The 18,776-nt window shown below is 62.5% G+C and overlaps 1 protein-coding gene across 1 annotated transcript; it reads right to left on the bottom strand.

The window, feature by feature from the left end:
* Positions 1–1,094: 1,094 nt before the first annotated feature.
* DRG2 (developmentally regulated GTP binding protein 2) lies at positions 1,095–18,335 on the bottom strand. The gene is made up of 13 exons (XM_045984142.1): positions 18,177–18,335; positions 15,765–15,925; positions 11,764–11,853; positions 11,256–11,316; positions 9,595–9,685; positions 8,960–9,032; positions 8,778–8,868; positions 7,880–7,977; positions 7,425–7,501; positions 6,131–6,219; positions 5,294–5,352; positions 2,214–2,267; positions 1,095–1,870 (listed from the first exon to the last, which is right to left on the bottom strand). Exons 1-13 carry the CDS (start codon positions 18,238–18,240, stop codon positions 1,784–1,786), a joined length of 1,095 nt encoding a protein of 364 aa, XP_045840098.1. The 5' UTR covers positions 18,241–18,335; the 3' UTR covers positions 1,095–1,783.
* Positions 18,336–18,776: the final 441 nt, after the last annotated feature.

Genomic DNA, 18,776 nt, shown 5'->3' with positions numbered 1-18,776 from the left:
TTACCTGCCCTGGCATCGACCATCGCTGAGGGAAACTGCGCATCATGCCCAGGTTACGGATGAAAACAGCGAGGCCAGTGGCGCTCCTCGCGGTGAGTCCGGGCCAGGCCCAGCTCTGCCACTGCCCTCTCCCTTCCCTTCCCGGCAGCCTGGGGAGAGTTCCTTGTGGCAGACCCCAAGGGCCTGGGGCCAGGGACTTCTTACCTGGGTCCCGTGGCCTGCTCCCTGCCTGCATGCCGCCAGATGGGGGTCCTGCGGGTGGCCCCAGGAGCACAGCCAGCCCAGCCCGCAGCTCAGCGCTGCGGGGAAGCGAGGCCCGGCCCACCACGCCGACCGCCTGGGGCCCCATGTATATTTAATGATGTCTATTATTCCTGTTTTGTCTCAGGAAAGGAACCCAAGCAGCTGACGGAGGAGCAACAGCCTGGAAAGCAGGGCAGGGGGCCTGCTCCACACCCCGGCTGGACCTGAGACCTCTGGGGGAGCCCTCACCGCCTCCTGCCAGCACAGCGCCTGGGAGCCCCGTGAAACCTGTTACGCCCCAAAGGCCCACCTCCTCCAGGAAGCCTCCCCTGTGGCTGAGAAGCCCCAGCTGGAGCTGAAATCCCAGCTGTGCGCTCACAAGCTGTGGAAGCCCAGGGCACGCTGCCGCCCCTGGAGACCAGGCTGTGGGGACGGCCCCACACCCACCCTGGCAGGGGCCCAGCGACCATGTGCTGCCCCTCCTTGGCCCCACACCAAGGCCGTCCACCCCTGCCTGCTGAGGTAACATGACAGACCCGGCTGCTTGCTCTCCCAGGGGAGCCTCCCTGCCACCCCAAAAGCCACAAGGACCTTCTGAGAATTCTCCCCGCCTTGGCAGCCAGGCCTAGCCTTGGGAGGTACCGCATCTGGGGCCCGCGGCCTCTGGCCCACCCGCCAGGGCAGAGACCACGTTGGAGGTCCCCCACACTCTCCTCTGCACCCCGACCTGGGCCTGCTCTCCCACAGCCGAAACTCCACCCACTCGGATCCCCAGGCTCGTGGCTGGCCCGGACGCAGCCTGGTGACAGAGTCCAGCCAACTGACAGAACTATCCTCAGTCTGAACAGGGATTGTTTCCACTCTTTATTGCAGAAAGTACAGCCAAGGCCAGGGGCTTAGAGAACAAGTACAGAAACCCAATGCCGAAGCCGCCACTCCCGGCATCCGTGCAGGCCCTGGGTCGTGGGCTCTGGGCAGGGGCGGCCCTGGGAGGGCCGTACATCAGGGCTCCTCGGGCTGTGGGGGGCATGAGCTGGGGCTTAAAGCCACCACGGAGCAGCCCTGGGGTAGGCAGAGGGCTTGTCCTGGGAGGCCCCCTCCTCAAGTGCCAGAGAGGACGGAGGGAGCTGAAGGCCCAAGGCGCCCCACCAGAAACAGAGCTTCCTGGGAGCCGGGCAGGCTCGGCTCCGCGCCCCGGCACTGAGGGAACCGTCCGCATGAGGCCCTGGCTGCAGGGTAGGAGGGCAGGGTGTCCCCTCGGTGCCTGAGGGGGCCAAGTGTAGGGCGCAGGCTCAGGGTTCCAAACACGGAATCCCCATCCGAGGGGCCAGTCTCACAGGAAATGCCGCCAGACCAGCCCAAGTTCCCCGACCCTGTCCCCCAGTACACTCTGTATCACCTGCCTACTGAAGAAACTTCCAGAAACAGCGGAGACTTGAGAGACCCCTTCCTGGGGTGTATGTATTTGCACGGTATTGCCTGTCCGGCCGGGCCGACTCCCCGAGGAGGCAGGGTGGGGGCAGGGGCCCGGCAGGAGGCACTACTTCTTGACGATCTGGATGACGTCCTCGTGCTCCATGGTGTGGGTCAGGCCCACTCGCTGCGGGCTGTACTTGGTACTGGTGCCCTAGGCGGGGGACAGACAGGGGGACCACATCAGCCTCTGTCCTGAGCAGGGCCAAGCCCAGAAGAGCTATGACAGGAGGATGGCGGGTGCGGCGGTAGGTACGTTGGGGGGACGGGAATGCCGGAGACTGAAGAGGGCGCCACAGCCCTGGCAGACCACCTGCAGACGGGGCAATGTCCCCAGGAGACTGACCATCCCGGGACCCCAACGCGAGAGAGGCCAGCACGAGTCAGCACGCAGGCCCCGGACCGGGACGCCGGGCAAACAGCACAGATGCCGCGCTCCCGCCCAAGCCAGGGGCGATGCTGGGCATGACCCCACCCACGTCCGGCCAGAGACTTACCCACACCAGCGCGTACTTAAACTGGCTGGCGAGTGACCGGTGGATGCGGTGGCACTGAAAGATGGGAGAGAACAGTGAGAGGAGTCCGAACCCGAGGCCCCGCGCCGGGCCACACCCCAAGCCCCAGGCCTGTGCTAAGCGGCAGCAGTTCCCCAGGCCGGTGCTCGGAGAGCCGTGGCCTTGTGGACACCACAGGATCGAGACACACGCAGCAGGCTGTTCTGATGCTCCCACTTCCAGCCTGGCCCGAAGGCTGTGGCGCCCGTTAGCATGTTCTCGAAGCCTTCAGACGACGCCTGGATCTGGCTGTCAGCAGCGTTCTGCTGGCCTTGCCTGAATGACAGCCCCGCAGATGCCCCTTCGGATGGGTGGGGGTGGTCTTCAGGACACCCCGCCTCAGCCCGGAGTCACCGCCGCTGGTCCCCGTCTCCTGGCCACAGCTGGGACCTGAAGCCTCCCGCCCAGGACGTCATCCAACCCCGCCTCAGGAATCCCAGAGCTCTTAAAGGAAGCTGGAAGCGGGCGCCTCGGTGGCTCAGTCATTAAGCGTCTGCCTCCAGCTCAGGTCATGATCCCAGGTCTTGGGATCGAGCCCCGCATCGGGCTCTCTGCTCAGCGGGAAGCCTGCTTCTCCCTCTCCCACTCCCCCTGCTTGTGTTCCCTCTCTTGCTGTCAAATAAATAAATAAAATCTTTAAAAAAAAAAAAAAAAAAAAGGAAGCTACAAGCAGGGAGCCTTGGAGGGGCAGCCAGCTCTGCCCGAGATCGGGGGCCCCCGGGTGCAGAGTGGCGCGGGGGCAGTGCGGGGGGCCAGAGGGAAGGCTGTGTGGTGCTGCCTCACCTCCCACGCGCCCGCAAGCCTTATAGGTCCTGCTCAGAGCCCTGAGCCCTCCGCCCCACTCCTGCCAGATGCCAAGCCTGTAAGAACATCTCCCACCCGCTCTGGGCCTCCTGTGTCTTTCTCGTACTTGTCCCTAGCAGTTAGGGACAATGAAGGTCGTCCCAGGCCATCTCTTCTACTGGGGGACGGTGTTGTCTGATGACGGCAGGCTCCTGCTCCCCTGTGCCCACACCTCTCACTGCCGAGAGCCCAGCAAGGTCCTCGCTGCCTCGGGGAGGTATGGCCCATGCAAAGCCTTTGACAGCTCTCACTGAATACACACCAGGGCTGGGTGCATCACAAAGGCCTGGGGCCTGGGGGGTCAGTTACGCCCAGGACAGGAAACTGAGACACCAGGAGGCTGACCCAGGATGGGGGAACCAGGGTACGACCCTGCATCTGCCTGACTCCGTATCTCCCTGGTTCCTCTACTTTGGGTCCCTGCCGTCAGCGTCTAGGCAGGCCTCCTTGTGTATACCCTGTGGCGCTGGGACGGTTGGGTGTCCCGGGAGGGAGGCACCTGTGGGGAGGGCGAACAGGGAGAACGTGACCACTGAAGAGCACGCCTCTGGGGGACACAGTCCAGGCTCCGGAGCCGGCCCCCAAAGCCCCTCCCCACCCCACTGGGCGCTTCTCGCCCTTGGGTCTAGCTCCTCCTGCCTGTGACCCTCTGTGCAGCTGACAGTAGACAGCCAGCCCTCCCCACATCTGCTCCGGCCTCTGGGCCTTTGTACCTGCCATTCCCCCTGCCTAGAAAATCATTCTCCTGCTATCTCCCGCTTTTCTTCCCGGGAGTGGCTGAAGTCCTACATCCTCTTGGGCAAGCAGCCAGGGCCTGAGAGGGTGGAGGAAAGTACCCACAGAAGGGGCAGGGTAACCCCACCAGCACCTGGGGGGGGGCACCCTGTACCAACAGCTGCTCGGTCCCCAGGACACACCTCACTCACAGGTTCTGAGACAGGCTTGTAGGAACAGGGACTTCCCAATGGAGCTCCTTATGAGTCATCTAAGGGATGTGGCTTTGCCGGGCATGCTAGCCTTCAAGGCCGAGTCCCATCCATTTGTATCAGGGCCTCTAGGTGGCAGGGGCCTTGGGCTGGGCTTGCTAAATGAATGAATGCAGGAGCCCAGCCTGCAGGCCAGCCCACCACCTGACCACCATAAAGATCCTGAGAAGAAATGAGCTAGATGGAAAACAAAACCGCCCAAAACCAAAGCCTGGCACATTGTTCCAGGCTCTTGGGCCCTCACCGGCTCCTGAAGGGCCCATATGCCTTTGTAAGAGATGGTGCAAGGTCACATTCAGGAACAGGTGACCTTTGGGCCTGCAACAAAACTCCAGATCCGGAATGCACCCTCCCCTCGGAGCCCACAGGCTCAGCCTAGAGCCCCTCTGCCTCAGGACCTTGGCATGCCTCACTCCTCTGCCTGGGAGGGCTTCCACCACCCCTAATTCTTCCAGGTCAGGTCCTCCCTGATCTACAGGCCCAATCAGGTCCCCTTCCCCGAGACCATCTGGCCTGTCTGTGTAGACTCAGGGTCACTCCCCGTTCCCTTACTCCGTGGCACTTCCCCTCAGGTGTGACTTCTTGACTCTGGCACTGGGTGTCTGGCATCTGTTGCCCCTGAAGGACCCTGTTCTGGCTGCAACTAGGGCTGCTCGGTTTACCGTCCACACTTGAGTGCAAAATGCATTCAGAGCTATTGCGGGTGGGGTGGGAGCAGGGAGGGCTGAGGGGGGCTGGCTGGGGGACAGGAAGCCAAGAGGGGCCACGGGCAGGGAGGCCGTAACTCTGAGCCATAGGCTGGAGTTAACGATACAGAAATGCCCCAGGGCAGCAGCTCTCCGTGGTGCAGCACCCGAACAGGAGACTCTGAGAGGCCTGCGGCGCGAGGATGTGACGGGATGGGGATGACCACTACTTCCCGGACCTTCCCAGTGCCCGGCCTGCTGCCAGGGACCTCATGCAACTGCACGCCCACCTTGGGGGTGGGCAGAACATCCACGCCTCTAGGCGAGGCCTGCAGGCTCACTATGCACCTGGAACAGTGGCTGGAAGGCGACCCCAGGTCTCACTCTGGGGCCTGCCCGCGGCCACTCTGCGGCTGCAGCTGGTGTCACCCAAGCCAGTCGAGGGCTGGGAGGGCCTTTGGCAAGACCCCGCAGGGGGCACGGAGACCTCCCTGACTCGGCAACTCACCACGTGCTCCACGGAGGCCCCTTTCCGGAGGATGATGGCGTCTGTGAAGTCTGGCCTCTCTGCGAAGGTAGAGACTGGAGGTGAGGGGACAGGGAGGCAACCACGGTTATGGCCCCGAGCTGCTCTGTGGTTGCCTTCCACCAGGGGACAGAGGCCCTTCCAGCCCCCAGCCTTGGTTTAACCTTTCCCTCGCCGTTTGGCACACCCTCCCTACAAGTCCTCGTGCGGCGTTCTGCAACCTTGACTTTAACACAGGAAATCAGCATAAATCCACATCCAGGACTCAGGCGGCCTGCAACCCCGTCAGACACAAGGGCCCTAACTAAGTCCGGCCACGGGGAGCATCTGGACAGCACTGGCAAGACACGACAGCTGCTGGCGACCAGTCAGGGCAGCTGCAGCGCCTTCCTTGCTGACGAGGTCAAGGCTGCACAAAGTGCCAGGACTCAGCCGCAAGGTCACAGGGTGTGAGAGGTGGTGGTGGGGAGACCCGACATGGTGAAGGCTCCCCTGTGTTCACGTGCCTCAAGTCCTGACCCAGGGGAGGCTGGGAGGGAGGTGATCACGGTAGCCCACGGGGAACCGCAGTCCGGCCTCTAGCCACCCCCCGCCCAGCCGAGGCATCCTCAGGACCGGCAGCCCCAGGAAGCAGCATTCTTTACTGTAAAGGCTCAGCCACGGCCTCTAGCAGCCCCGGGCAGCGGGCAGTGCGGGCTCTGGGATGGGAGAAAAGCTGCAATCTGCACGGACCCGCGGAGTCGGGCACTGCCAGAGCCTGGCAGCCCCACCGCGAGGCGGATCCAGCCCGTGTCCCGCGCCGCCCGCCGCCGCACTCACGTCCTCTCTTCTTGGTGTAGATGCAGGTCAGGGCCAGGTACTCCCAAAGCATCTCGAGCAAGTAGTCCAGGTTCAGCTTCATGCCACAGCTGCCAGGGACGAAGGCGGCCAGTCAGAGCAGCCCCGTGGGCTCAGAGACCAGGGTTCCCTGCTCTCTCACTCGTGCCGAGGACAACCTGCCCCGAGGCCAGCGCGGCCCATCTGGCACCCATGGGAACCAAACCCGCAGATCTGACGGCAGCTCGACACCAGCGGCCGGAGCCTCCGGTCACACCCACGGTCATGCCCAGGAGAGCTCAGCCATCTCTCCTGGGGGTCTCCGCGGCGCTGTGGAGAGCACAGGCAGCGCTAACGGACGCAGGGTGTCTGGAGGGGGGCTTCCCTCCTGACAGTTGCTGGGAGACTGGCAGCCCCAGGGCTGCCCGGTGGGGATTTCCGTGATGGGGCAGCCCCTGGCTTGACCGTTTGCAGACATGACCTTGAGCGTGACATGTTGTGAGCACAGCAGGTGAAGATGTGGTGTGGAGGTGACCTCACGCCTTGAGGATGACATGTCCTCGGCAGCCCCTGAAGAGAGCCTGGGACACAGCAGGAGAGGAACTGAGCTGTCCTTCGGGAAGGACGCCCGCTCTCTGCTGCCCTTGGCGGTAGCTGGCAATGCCCAGGAGATGGTCCAGGACCCCTACCCACCATTTGTACCGGCACCCCACTCGGTCACTTAGCATCCTGCTTGCCCTAAGCCTGTGAGGCTAGAGAGCCTTGTCTGAGCCGGGCAGCCGGCAGAGCGGAGACCCCAAGTCAGGCTGCCCCAGAGGAAGCAACCGCAGGGACGGTGAGGAGTGAACAGACAGCCCTCAGCCAAGGTGCAGGCGGCACCCCAGGACCCCCAACTCCAAGCAGGGCTGGGGGCCACGGCCAGGATGGCCCCACCCACCCAAGGACTTCAGTTCCTTTTACCCTCCAGGCTGCCGCTGCTGGAAGGCCCGGCTTCCGGGGACCTCGAGGAGCAGGCTCGCACCCGTGGGCCTTCTGAGGCCGTTGACTACGAGGCTCTGAGGCCGCAGTGATTATTAACCGTCTGCATGGGTGGAAGGTTTCCCTTCTGTTTTCTTAGCCAGAGCCCACCCCGCATCACCCACTCTGCCCAGGCCGCTCCAGGGTAGGACCAGATCAGAGCCGTTACGGAGATGGGTCTCCTCCGCCCTGGGCGCACGTGGGGGGCTTGCCTGGCCAAGGTGCCCGGGAGGCCCGGGGGCTCACAGACGCGAAGGACTCGGGGCAGCCGAGTGCTCACCTGATGACCACACTGTTGGGCTTCCGGGCCAGGCGGTCCACTTCCTCCATTGAGATCTGGTCGATTTTGTTATACACCTGGGATCGAGACCAGGGAGGTAGGTGTTGCGGAGGGAAAGGAACAAAGAAGTGCAGGAAATGGTCCCCGAATGCCTCGGCTCGGCCCACAGTTCCTCGCTCTGCAGGCCGTAGCAGCGCGGGGGCAGGGAGGCCAATGCGTGTCCTCCCTTCCCTGCTGCCTCGAGGATGGGGAAAGGCTGTGGGGGCTGTTGTCCACGCCCAGAAGGGAAGGCTAGACTGGAGCCCGGGTGCCAAGCTAGATAGTTTGCGGGCCTCACGCAGCCCCCAGACGGGGGTGGGCGGAGCAAGGCCAGGCCCCTCCCGCTCCTCTGGGACACCTGCCTCCCACGGGGGTCCGCCCTCCTGCACATGCACCGGGGGCGCGGCCCCACTTACATACAAGCACGGCATGTACACCCGGTTGCCCACGATCACGTCGATGAACTCGTCCGGGGAGCAGTCTTCTCGGAAGAGCACCTCCGCGTTGAAGATCTCTGAGGGGCTCAGGTTAAGGGCCACCAGTGTGCCAGCAGCCCCCCGGTCCCCATCGGAGGGCCCCACCGGCCAGGCGAGCAACAGAGTGCCGAAAGGGACCTCGGAGCTCGTCTGCCTTGGCGGATTTACAAGACCGTGAAGTGTGGGGATCGCCCTCATGTTTTCAAGGGAAACCAGAACATGTGAAGTTTAGTCGGTGGCTTTGCTCCTCACCGCCAGGCGAGAAGAAAAACGTCCTTGCCAGAATGCTCAGCGGCACCCCAGGCTTCAGGGCCATGAGCGCTGTCTGCAAGCACCGGCCTAACCCACCTGCCCCCATGCAGCACTCTCCCCCGGGGGCTGCCCTGCCTCTGCTTGCATACCTGCGGTGACAGGGGCCTCACCACCTTGCAGACAGCCTGTCCCATGGGGAGTTCTCCATGTGCTGAGCTTCTCTGCCTCTGGGACTCTGCCCTGTCCTCCAGACACTCACCTAGCCCTGGTTCTCCCTGAGCCTTACCCAGGCTGTCCTCGGGGGCTGTTTCCCTCACCATGTCACCTTCTTCCAGATGTGACTGGCCACTAGGCCCAGAACCCACAGGGAGTCAGGAAGGTACCGCTGAGTGCACGGCCGTGGCCCGGCCGGCCTGCAGCTCGGGGAGCACGGAGGTGAAGGGGACAGGGGGTGCCCCGTGTCCCTGGGCTGCAGCCTTCCTGGCAGCGGCTCGGACGGCTCTGCAGCGGCTTGGGCTGCGGTGTGTCAGCGTCCTGGGCCATGCGGCGCCCATCTCCCGCCGCCCCCCGTGCGGCTTTGGGATGCTGTACTCGTGCAGGATGAGCTGCACCAGCTTTTCCGAGCACTGCGTCAGCGCGACTGTGGAGTTGAAGGAGATGCCACCGCCTTTCTTGGGCTGCAGAGGAGAAGCGGGAGCGGCTCACGGAGGGGCAGCGGCGGTCGTCCCCATCCCACCCAGGCCGGGCCTCCCAGTAGAGGGGCCTCACCTTGAAGTAGATGCTGGGCCTGTGCTTGTTGAGGCGGATCCCCACGGACTCCAGTTCCTTCTCCAGCAGGGACCTGGCCGAGCCGCAGCAAACCTTCACCAGTGCCCGGGGGCAGGCTGGGCAGCTTCCGTGCTACACCAGAAGTCTCTGCCCACCCGGAGGGAGACCAGTGCCCTCTCACCCCCACGAGGAACCCAGCAAGCCAAGGCCGCTGGCAGGCAGGCAGAGGGAGGCCCGGTGTGCCCCCCGGCCAGCAGATCAGGGCATGAACAAAGCTTCTGTGGCTTGGGGCCAGGCTCCTCGTGGGTCTGGGCAGCAACTGAGGCCCCTCAGCCTTGGCAGGTGGGGCCAGAGCCGGGACGGCCTGTGCTGACAAGGGGCCAGTGGCAGACGCTTCTGCCAGCCCAGCACGGCCCTCAGTCTCCAGATGTCTGCGTGCCAGACGCAAGCCTCTGCAAGAGGATGCTCCAGGTGGCTGCACGCGTTTAGCCCGTGGACAGGCCTGCCGCTGCTCCCACGTGGGAGGGACCCAAGCACCCCCTGGGCCACCCATCACGAGTTCAGGGTCACAGCGTCCCACGAGCCCGCCCAGGGCCCTCCCCAGATCAGCCCGCCCCCCGCACCAGCCTGCGGACCTCTGCACTTCCCCCTTGGTGGCGTCCAGCATCATGATGACAACGTCTGCCGTCCGCGCCACAGCGATCACCTGCCGGCCGCGGCCTTTCCCTGGACGGGTGGGAGACACGTGGTGACACGGTAACAGAGGCCGCGTGTGACCTGCACCCAGCCCACGGGGCCCCAGACTCCGGTCCTTCACCGCTCCTCCTGGGTCTCGGCCGCGTGCCTGCCCTGGGCTGGGATCTCCCTGGCCCTGTTCTTTGTTCCACGTGCTGTCCTACTCCCGGGGGCTTGTTGCAGAGAGAAGGCAAAGTGACACCACCACCCCCGGAGAAGTAACCCCCCTGCCCCGTCCCTACCATGCGGCAAGCCCCCTGCCAAGTGCTTCACAAACATTTCCTCACTTAGTCTTCGAAACCATCGTGTACCAGCAACGTTATCACACCCACTTCACAGAGGAGAAAACTGAGACCTCGTTTAGAGATACTCGAGCACTTGCCCAAGATCACAAAGCTAGTGTGGTATGAGGACTTCAACACATCTGCCCTTCCTGGAAACGGGCGCTGTGACCCAGCCCCACTCCGAGGGCTGCAGAGGGGGTCACAGGAGACGTCACAGAAGAGATGCTGTGGGGACCGCCACTTCATAAGGACCAGACCCTGTGGCTACGAGGCCACCACAGAACCCAGGCACCTTGCCAAGGTCACAGCACTAGGATCTAGTACAGATTTCAGCCACAACTGGCCTCTCTCCTGAGAAAGAGGGACTTGGATCCAGTGACGTTCATGGGCCAGCTGCCTCCTGACGCTATCCGCACACTGCCCCCCACTGTGGCCAGACCACCCTCAAGCCCCACGATGCTAGAAGGGACAGCAGGTTCCTGGGGGACCATCACTGCTCCCCCTGCCCCAATGCAAGCAGGTGGGACTTTGCCCTGATGAGGACAGTGGGGTACGGGAGGGTGCAGGGCAGAGACGGCAAACGGGCAGGAGGACCTGCCGCCCAGCCATGCGGGGGCTGCAGACCCACACAGGTGGGCGCTGACCCCAGCTCTGCCCCTGAGTGGCAGGCCCTTTCAGTTCAGGGCAGACCCTTTATCTGTCATCCCTGACGCTTCTCCCAGCTACGGAAAGGAAATGGTGACGCTCACTAAGTCAAAGGGCCAGCTGAGGACCGGGACAGCGGCCAGCACACAGCCCGTCACTTGCCAGAGAACCGTCAGCTGGTTCCCATCTCTGCGAGGCTGCAGGCCACCCCCCGCCACCAGAAGCCACGAGCATGTTCCCATCTCAGAACACAGAACCGAAACGACAAAGGATGGGGCTCCAGGACGAGGAGCACAACTGACGGGTGTCCACTCCTTGTCGGGGTTCCTGCGGGCCACACCGGAGCCCGTGGAGTGGAAGAGTGAATTCAAACCCGTCAGGTGAGCTACATGACCTTGGGAAAGTCACTTCACCCCACGGGGCCTTGGTTTCCTCGGCTTTAAGATGGGGCCAGCCAGGACCATATGAGGCCAGAGCAGTGTAAGCAGCTACAATCCTCCCCCGACCCATCAGGCCCCGCAGCCACGTCCAATTTTAACAGTGAGGCCAGGACGCCCAACAGGCTCTGGAAAAGGGCAGGCTGGGGTGCCGAGGTCCACCCTGTCTCCCCGCCGCCTGTCCCCACCTCCTACCTTGTGCTGCGCCCTCGATGATCCCGGGAAGGTCCAGGAGCTGGATATTGGCTCCTTTATACTGTTTTGGGGAAGAGAAGACGGTCAGGGGAGGAATCCCTGCAGGAAGGGCCTGCCTGACCCCAGGACCCCGGCCTTGTCACCGCCCCAGTCTGGCACAGACGCTATAGCGCGAGCCGAGGAGCCCCCGGGGAGGGACTCTCCGGTGACAGTAAGAGCAGCGCGCAGAAACGTCCCTGCACCGCAGCGGCCCCAGACTCTGAAGCTTCACGGGAGCCAGAGGGATCCGGCCAGCCAGGAACAAGGGACCCAAGCTAGAGCGGTGTGGGACGTGGAGCACGACGGATACCGGTGAGAGGTGCCAGTGCTTGAGGGCAAGGCAGCTCAGTTCAGAGTCTTCTCCCTCCCCAGAGACAGCCCCCCCCACCCGCCATGACACCCATCTACACCACTGCAAACCCGAGCACACACGCTTTCCCCTTCCGGAACCAAGCACGCCCCAACTTACTTCGATGACCCCAGGGATGCACGTCAGGGTGGTGAATTCATAGGACGCAGCTTCGCTGGCTGTGGAGGTCATTAGACTCAAGAAGGTGGACTAGAGGAAAAGGAGGTCGTTGTAGTGAGAACTCTTGTCCCAGCCTCCTGGGAGGATCCCCATGGGCTGGGCTGAGCACGGACTCCCTCCTCAGCCTCAGCGTGGGGTCACAAAATGGCTGGAAATGTCACCTCTGGCCCTGCCCAGGGCAGGTGGGGGCACCCCCTTCTTTGGAGGCCTCAGGCCTATCTCATGTGGCCAAAGGAAACCGGTTCCTAAATCGGGGCCCCCTGCCTCGCTCCACCAAACCCGCCAGCCCCTCCTGGGCCCCAGAGAGCTTCAAGCAGGCAACAGCCCCTGGCACTCAGAGCGGCTGCTCACCCAGGGAGGGGTGAGATGTGCAAGGGGACAGACGTGGTCTGAGACAGAGCTAGATGGCAGGAAAAGGTGTTGCCAGGCAGGAAGGGGTGAGCCGGGAAGGGTCTGGATGGGAATGCTCGCGCCACGGCTCACTGTGGGACTAGAGCCGTGGCTTGGCTGGGAGTTCGGAGAGACCGGGCTTCCCCCGGGCAAGGAACTTCTTCCTCTGAGCTTCTGAGTCCTTCGTATGCATGCTGGCCATCTGCTCGGTCCCCACCTTGGAGGGCTGCGTGGGGTGGAAGGAGATAAGGCCCAAGGTGCGCCGAGCCCAGAGTGTGGTGAGGCCACGGCAATGGGTGCAGTGGGCCAGAGGGCCAGCAAAGCAGTGGGCAGAGCCAGAGGGGGAGGAAACCCAGCCCGGGCCCCGTGGCCCCAGGCCAGTCAGCAAGGCACCAGGAACAGAGAGCCCGAGACACAGCTGTGACTGGGCCGCGTGGACCCTGCCTCTTGGGCAACCAGGAAGGCTGGGGGCACATCTCACTCATATACCCTCACGCCTTGAAGGCAAACCCTGGCCTCAAACCCAGAAACTCTCTGTCCTGGGGGCCTCTTAGAAATCTAAGGTCAGATAAAAACCTGCTGGGGCAGACGAGTATGGGTAAGTGGGGTGACCCTGAGAGCAAGGGCTGCTGAGATACTGAGTGACTGTTGCTGGAGGCCGACAGGAGGGCACTCTGACCCTGTCTGGTCTCTGCGGGGGGAGAGCCCCGGTCCCCAGCGGGGTGGTAGGATCCGGCCACAGGGCCAGACCCTCAAGGGCACACTTGGTAAACGACGCTCTTCCCCCAGCCTGGGCTTGGAAAAGAAGTCCTTGGCAGGCTGGAAGTAAAATCAAGTCCAGGTGAAAACTGGAGTCCATCACAACACCCCAAGAATTAAAGCTTAAAACCAGTTCCCGGTCACCCTGCGGGACAGCTCTGACCCCAACGTCTTGCTGGTCGTTCAACGGCAGCACACACGCACTTGTCCTGCCTTTCCAGGAACTTCTCAGGCGAGCCAAAGAGCTGACCCCGATGAGCGAAAGCGCTGCTCCCCAGAGGAACATCAGCTAATTAGCGAGGAAGGAGGAAGACAACTGGAAAATTGACATTTTACCACAGCTAACAAACCTCCTAGGCAAGGACAACTCACTGGCGTCAAGGTCACCACGGGGACGCTGACAGGGATGGACTGCCGCACGCCACCGCAGCAGCACCTTGCAGCGGACCTTCCAGTGACCTGGACTTGAGGGGACACCGACGCAACCACACAGAAGGGACACAGGGCAAGCCTCCCCCTAAGCCATTCTGGAAACACAAGCAGCGGTCAGGGGTTTATCTTTGGGACAAAATGAGGTCCGCCCCACCTCCTATGCGGATTCTGGCCACCAGTCCCGGGTCTCCACCTGACTCTCGGCTTCCAGGAAATACGACAGACGAGCCAGCCAGAGCGCACCACCGGGAAGCAAGCGGCCACCTCCCGAGTGCGGACTCTCTGCAGGGCCGCTGTCTGGTCCCTTTAGAGCTCGGGTCTTGGCAAAAGGGACCGTTCCAGAGTAGAGCAGGCAGAGGCATGACACCAACAGGGGCCACACGCGGTCCTGGAACAGACCTTGGTGGGGACAGAGCAGCCTCAAAGGTCATTTGGGGGTGAGTGTTGAAATCAGAGTGTGGTCCCGGCCTTAGATCATTCCTAAATTACTGTTCGTTTTGTTTGGTGTGGTAGCTCACGGCTACGTAGGAAAATGTCCTTATTCTTTAGGGACACAGGCTTAAATATTTTGGGGTGAAAGGTCAGGAAGCACGCTGTCTGTACTTGATTCTCAAATGGGTCAGTCGAAACAGAAAGAAAACCGCGAACACCCGCACAGACACAAATCCGAAGGGACGGAGCAATACGGCGAAATGGACGGACTCAGAGGGCAGGTGTGCTGAGCTCTCCTTTAGCCTCTTCCGCGTGTTTGGAAATTTCTAGTACACAGAAGAAAAATGAGAAACGGCCAGAGACAGAGAGGGATCCGGACACCCCACGAGGACAGAAGACCGTGAGGCTGTTCAGCCGGCAGACTGCAACGTGGGGGTCCCAGCTCTCCCGGGGGACCCCCGCCTCGAAGAGGGGGCATCAGCTCCTTCTGAGCTGCGGCAGCAGGAGGCCCCTGCGCTGCTCCGTGTCTGGCTTCTGTCCAGCTGAGGGGTCATAAGCACCCCGACACTACTATGGGGATCTGAGCTCCGGTCGGGAAGCTCCGTGTCAGACGGCGCACTCAGGTTTGACGCTGAGCATTGCAAGGCGTCGGCTGGGGGAACAGCCACGGGCCCCAGAGGAGGGGACCCATGGAGGGCAGTGGCTCATGTCCAGCCCCTGGTGTCACTTCCACCTCCAGCAACACTCCCCTTCTCGTCCCTGGATGGTAACCAAAACGACGTGGTGTCCTAAGTCCACACGGATGGAGGACAAGGGGACAGTGCAGCCCGCACCCGCCCACCACCAGTACTGACGGGAAAGTCCACCCGGGACAGGGGCGCGCTGGAGAGTAAGAGGCACCTACGAGCCCGCGGGAAGGAAGCCTGCAGACCTCGACGCCGAGTGTGGTCTCCTCTACCCCGTCCGGGCCCGGCCCACAGCCCCACGCTGACGCGGCTCCCCATGGGGGCGTCTGTGAGCGGGCGCGCGGAGACATTCCCAACTGTCCCCACCTGCGGTCAGCGCTGCGTCGGAGGGTGAACGGCGGCACGGACAGGCGTTTTTAAAACCCGCCACCTCGAGCCCCTGGGCGGCCGTGGAGGAACGCGTCCTCCAGAAACACCAGCTCTAGGACGCGATCGGCGCGGGAGGGAAGGAGCGGACTGTGAGGATGCTCTGGGCACAGTGGGGGCTTCCGGGCAGCCATTACGGGGTGAGGGAACTCTCCTGCGGGAACGGGACAGACAGCCACGGAGAAGGGGACACGCCAGCGGCCAGGGCAGCCACAATCGCATCGCGCGCGCGTGTGTGTGTGTGGACAGAGCGCAGACCAACCCGCACCTCCTGTGATATACACACCCACGATCCAGCAGAGGGAAAAACAAAACCAAACCCGCACAAAGCACAGCTACCCCGCTCAGCCGGCAGCGAGCACTCAGTTGCTGGTAGCGGTTAGCGGCTTCCCCTCGTGCGTGGCCCAGAGGCGCGGGCTTCCAGCTGAACTGGTTTAAAAGTTGCCCCACCAGCACCTGTCCAAGCCACCTGTCACTGTTCCCTCAGCCTGCATCTGCGCAGCCTCTTCCCTGGACAGAACTATCTCGTTGCTTCGCATCACCAGGACCTGGCCCAGAGCCCGGCCCAGGGTGCGCACTCAGTAAACGTTTGTACGTGACGGATGGGTCTGAGACTGAGCGGAAACACTCCTCCCAGAGACAAGCAACGATGGTCACCATGGCAGGATGATCAAGGGGTGGGACTGGATCCTGGGGGATGCCGGGTCTCCTCGGTCCCTGGAGCTAATTCAGAAAGGCAGCGAGAGAAGGCGCTGGACAGTCGTGCCTGGAAGACAACCTGCTTCCTCCCCAAGGCCCACGCTGACCATCACTGACCTTACCCACAGAGGGAAATCCAATCAGCGCCACACGGGCGTCACCCGACTTCATGACATCGAAACCCTCTCCTTTGGATGAGGCCGATTTGGATGGTTCCAGAAGCTGAGCCCGGTACTTGGCGAGTTTTGCTTTCAGCAGACCCAGGTGATACTCGGTGGCTGAAGGACGTAAAGGAAGACGGAAGGTAAGTATCCAGGGTCTCCAATCCCCATGGGTCAGGTGTGCCCCCACACACAGCCAAATGCTGGCTGGAAACATCAAGAACCAGATCGGGGAAGAAAACACCCTCTGCTTAACAGGCCCACTTAGCCTCTCACTTCATTTAGGATAGAAGCTAGTCTCCTCATTGAGACCACGCGACCCCAAGTCAGTGGTTCTCAATGGGGGCAGCAGCACTCCCTGGGGAGTCTGGGGGATGGGATGTTTTCTGTTGTCGGTGTGATGGCGAAGTCCCCATCGGCATTCATCAGGCAGGGACCAGGGAAGCCTGCAGCCCTACAAAGTGTGAGTCAGTCTGGCACAGCCATCAATCGTCCCCTGTTCCATATGAGTTTTCACAGCCCTAAGACATCTGCAGAGGGAAAACCTGGGGCCTAGAGCCTTCTGTTTCACACAGTAACACGGGACTTTTTTTTTTTTACAGTGTCAATAAACACTGGAATTTCCAGGAATACGACTTCTGTGCATGTTAAGGAAAGACTCTAGCATGTGTTGTTGGAAACTTTACCTGGAGGTTTTCACCATCTGGGGATCCCAGGCCTCTTGTAGGGTGCCCAAGTCACCAGCACAACACACTGAGCACTGGGCTGCGTCGCGGCCGGCACACGCCCTGTGATGCTGCCCAGAGGTGTGAACACCTCACGCCTCCGTTGTAACATCGCTGTGTCTGGGCCATGCCCCGACATGTAAATACTGAAATCAACACTATTTCAATTACGCCTTCTTTTTTCTCCTCCTTTGTATTATGATTAGGGCACTACACTGATTTTTCTCAACTTCTGAGCATACAAAAGTTACAGTATCCAAGGGGAGCTGCATTTCCTGATGGTAAAGGAGGTGTTACCAAATCCTGGCTACAAGAGCGGACCGGGGCTAGGGAACCAAGTCTGTTTCTGCCTCAGTGATATTCATTGCTCCGCCAGGAACAGTCTTGCCCCCGATCTTTGCGTGGTTGGTTCCTTCTCATTCTGGTCTCAGCTCAGAAGTCCCCAACTCATGGAGGTCTCCGATCATTCCACCTTAGGAGGCCCAGCTCCCATGCCCCACACTCTTGCTCTACCGGCCTCGTCTGTCGTCACAGCATTTATGGCTGGCGGAAATGATCTTGTTTATTTGGTTATTCATTTAAAGACTATCCACTGGAAGGTCAGCCCCAGGAGGGCAAGGACGTGCCTGCTGTGTTCAAGCCCAGCACAGAGTAAGGGCCTGGGGAAGATTTACATAATGAACGAAGTCCCCCAACTTCAGCCTCCAGAACTACACAGAGCCAGGGAAGGGCAGACACTGACACTAGGTACCTAGTATTCCCCACGTCCTGCCTCTGCAGCCCCGCCGCAGGTCTGCTTGGGCACCGGGCCTCACCCACCCTGGCCCATCGCATCCCCCCTTCTGATCTAGATTGTTCTAGATCTAGAACTGCCCCAGGAACACACCATGCTCACCCGGACTGCCACGGTGTGGCCTCAGCAGTGCCCCTCACCCGGGTACCCTCCCCTTAACCAGTTCAAGTCCCACCTCCTCTTGGAAGCCTTCCTGGGTGTGATCATTTGATTCTCCCCACTGCTCTTCTCCAGCCATCGCCTCCAGCCCTACCGTCCGACTGCACACTGATCCCTTACTACCGCTATCATGTTAAGGGGTAACTTGACACACGGAGAGCTTACCACGTGCCTAGTCCTGTGCGTACACTATCTAGCCTGACTGAGCTGTGGGCTAAGACGAGACGGGGTTATGATCCCCGTCTGCGGATGAGGACACTGAGGCTCAAAGAGGCGAAGTGACCTTCCAGGCTTTCACAGCAGGTACGGGGGGCGCCGGAGTTCAAGCCCAGGTCCGCCAGGCTCGCGTCCTCATGGCCTCCGTTCCGAGACGCCGGTGAGGCTGCACCCGTGAAAGGTCTCCTCCCGGGCCTTGCAGTACAAAAGGGAGAGCATCGACTCCCCAGGCCCGGCCGCCGGGAGACCCGGGTTCGAAGCCGACCATGCCTGTCTCGGGTCAGACGCCGGCTGCGGGCTGCGACTCCTGCCCGGTCGCCCGCTCTGGCGCCGAGCCGACCTCACAGCGATCGTCGGCCATCAGACCGGACCGCGCCTGGTCCTGCCCGCCTCGGCGCTCTCGCCGCGTCGTTCCCCCACTTTACAGACAGGAAAACTGAGGCAGAAAGGAAGGCCCCGCCAGGCCGGCCCTCACCCTTGTTCTTCTGCGTCCGGGCGATCTCCTTCTCGATCTCGGAGATCTTCTCCAGGATCCCCATGGCGGCAGCGGGACCCGGCGCACCGACACACACGGCCGCGCACCCGGGGACTCCGCCCTCCCGGCGGCGGCGGGACTGCGCGCGCCCGGAAGCCCACGGAGAACAGCGTCCTCGCGCGCCCGGCGCCCCGGGATTCAGAGTCCGGACGGAGGACGTCGAGCGGAGTGCCAGACACTATTGGTTCCGCCCGCCGCGCCGGGCCGGGGCGGGGCCGAGACGGGCCGGGGCGGGGCCAGGACGGCCCGGGGCGCGACGGGGCGGGGCCAAGCTCGGGGCGGCCAGGGCTCGGGTCTGGGCTCCGGGGACGGAGTGGGGGGCGGGGAACCGCGAACGCGGGCTTCCAAGCGCAGCCGAGTTGGAAGCCGGTGCCTCACCGTCGCGGCTGGCGGCGGACCCCGCTACCCCAGGTTTCCACCTGGCCGCTCCCCTGCCGTGTCCTCCTGCGCTCCGGCCCAAGTCGTGTGTCCGAGTTCAGACGCGAGGAAACGTCGGACGCGTCGGTACGTGGCCGGGGCTTCCCCACCGCCGGCGCTGGG

The sequence above is a fragment of the Meles meles genome, chromosome 18 (assembly GCF_922984935.1).
Source record: "Meles meles chromosome 18, mMelMel3.1 paternal haplotype, whole genome shotgun sequence".
Classification (NCBI taxonomy): domain Eukaryota; kingdom Metazoa; phylum Chordata; class Mammalia; order Carnivora; family Mustelidae; genus Meles; species Meles meles.
This window is presented reverse-complemented; position numbering and strand designations above follow the sequence as displayed.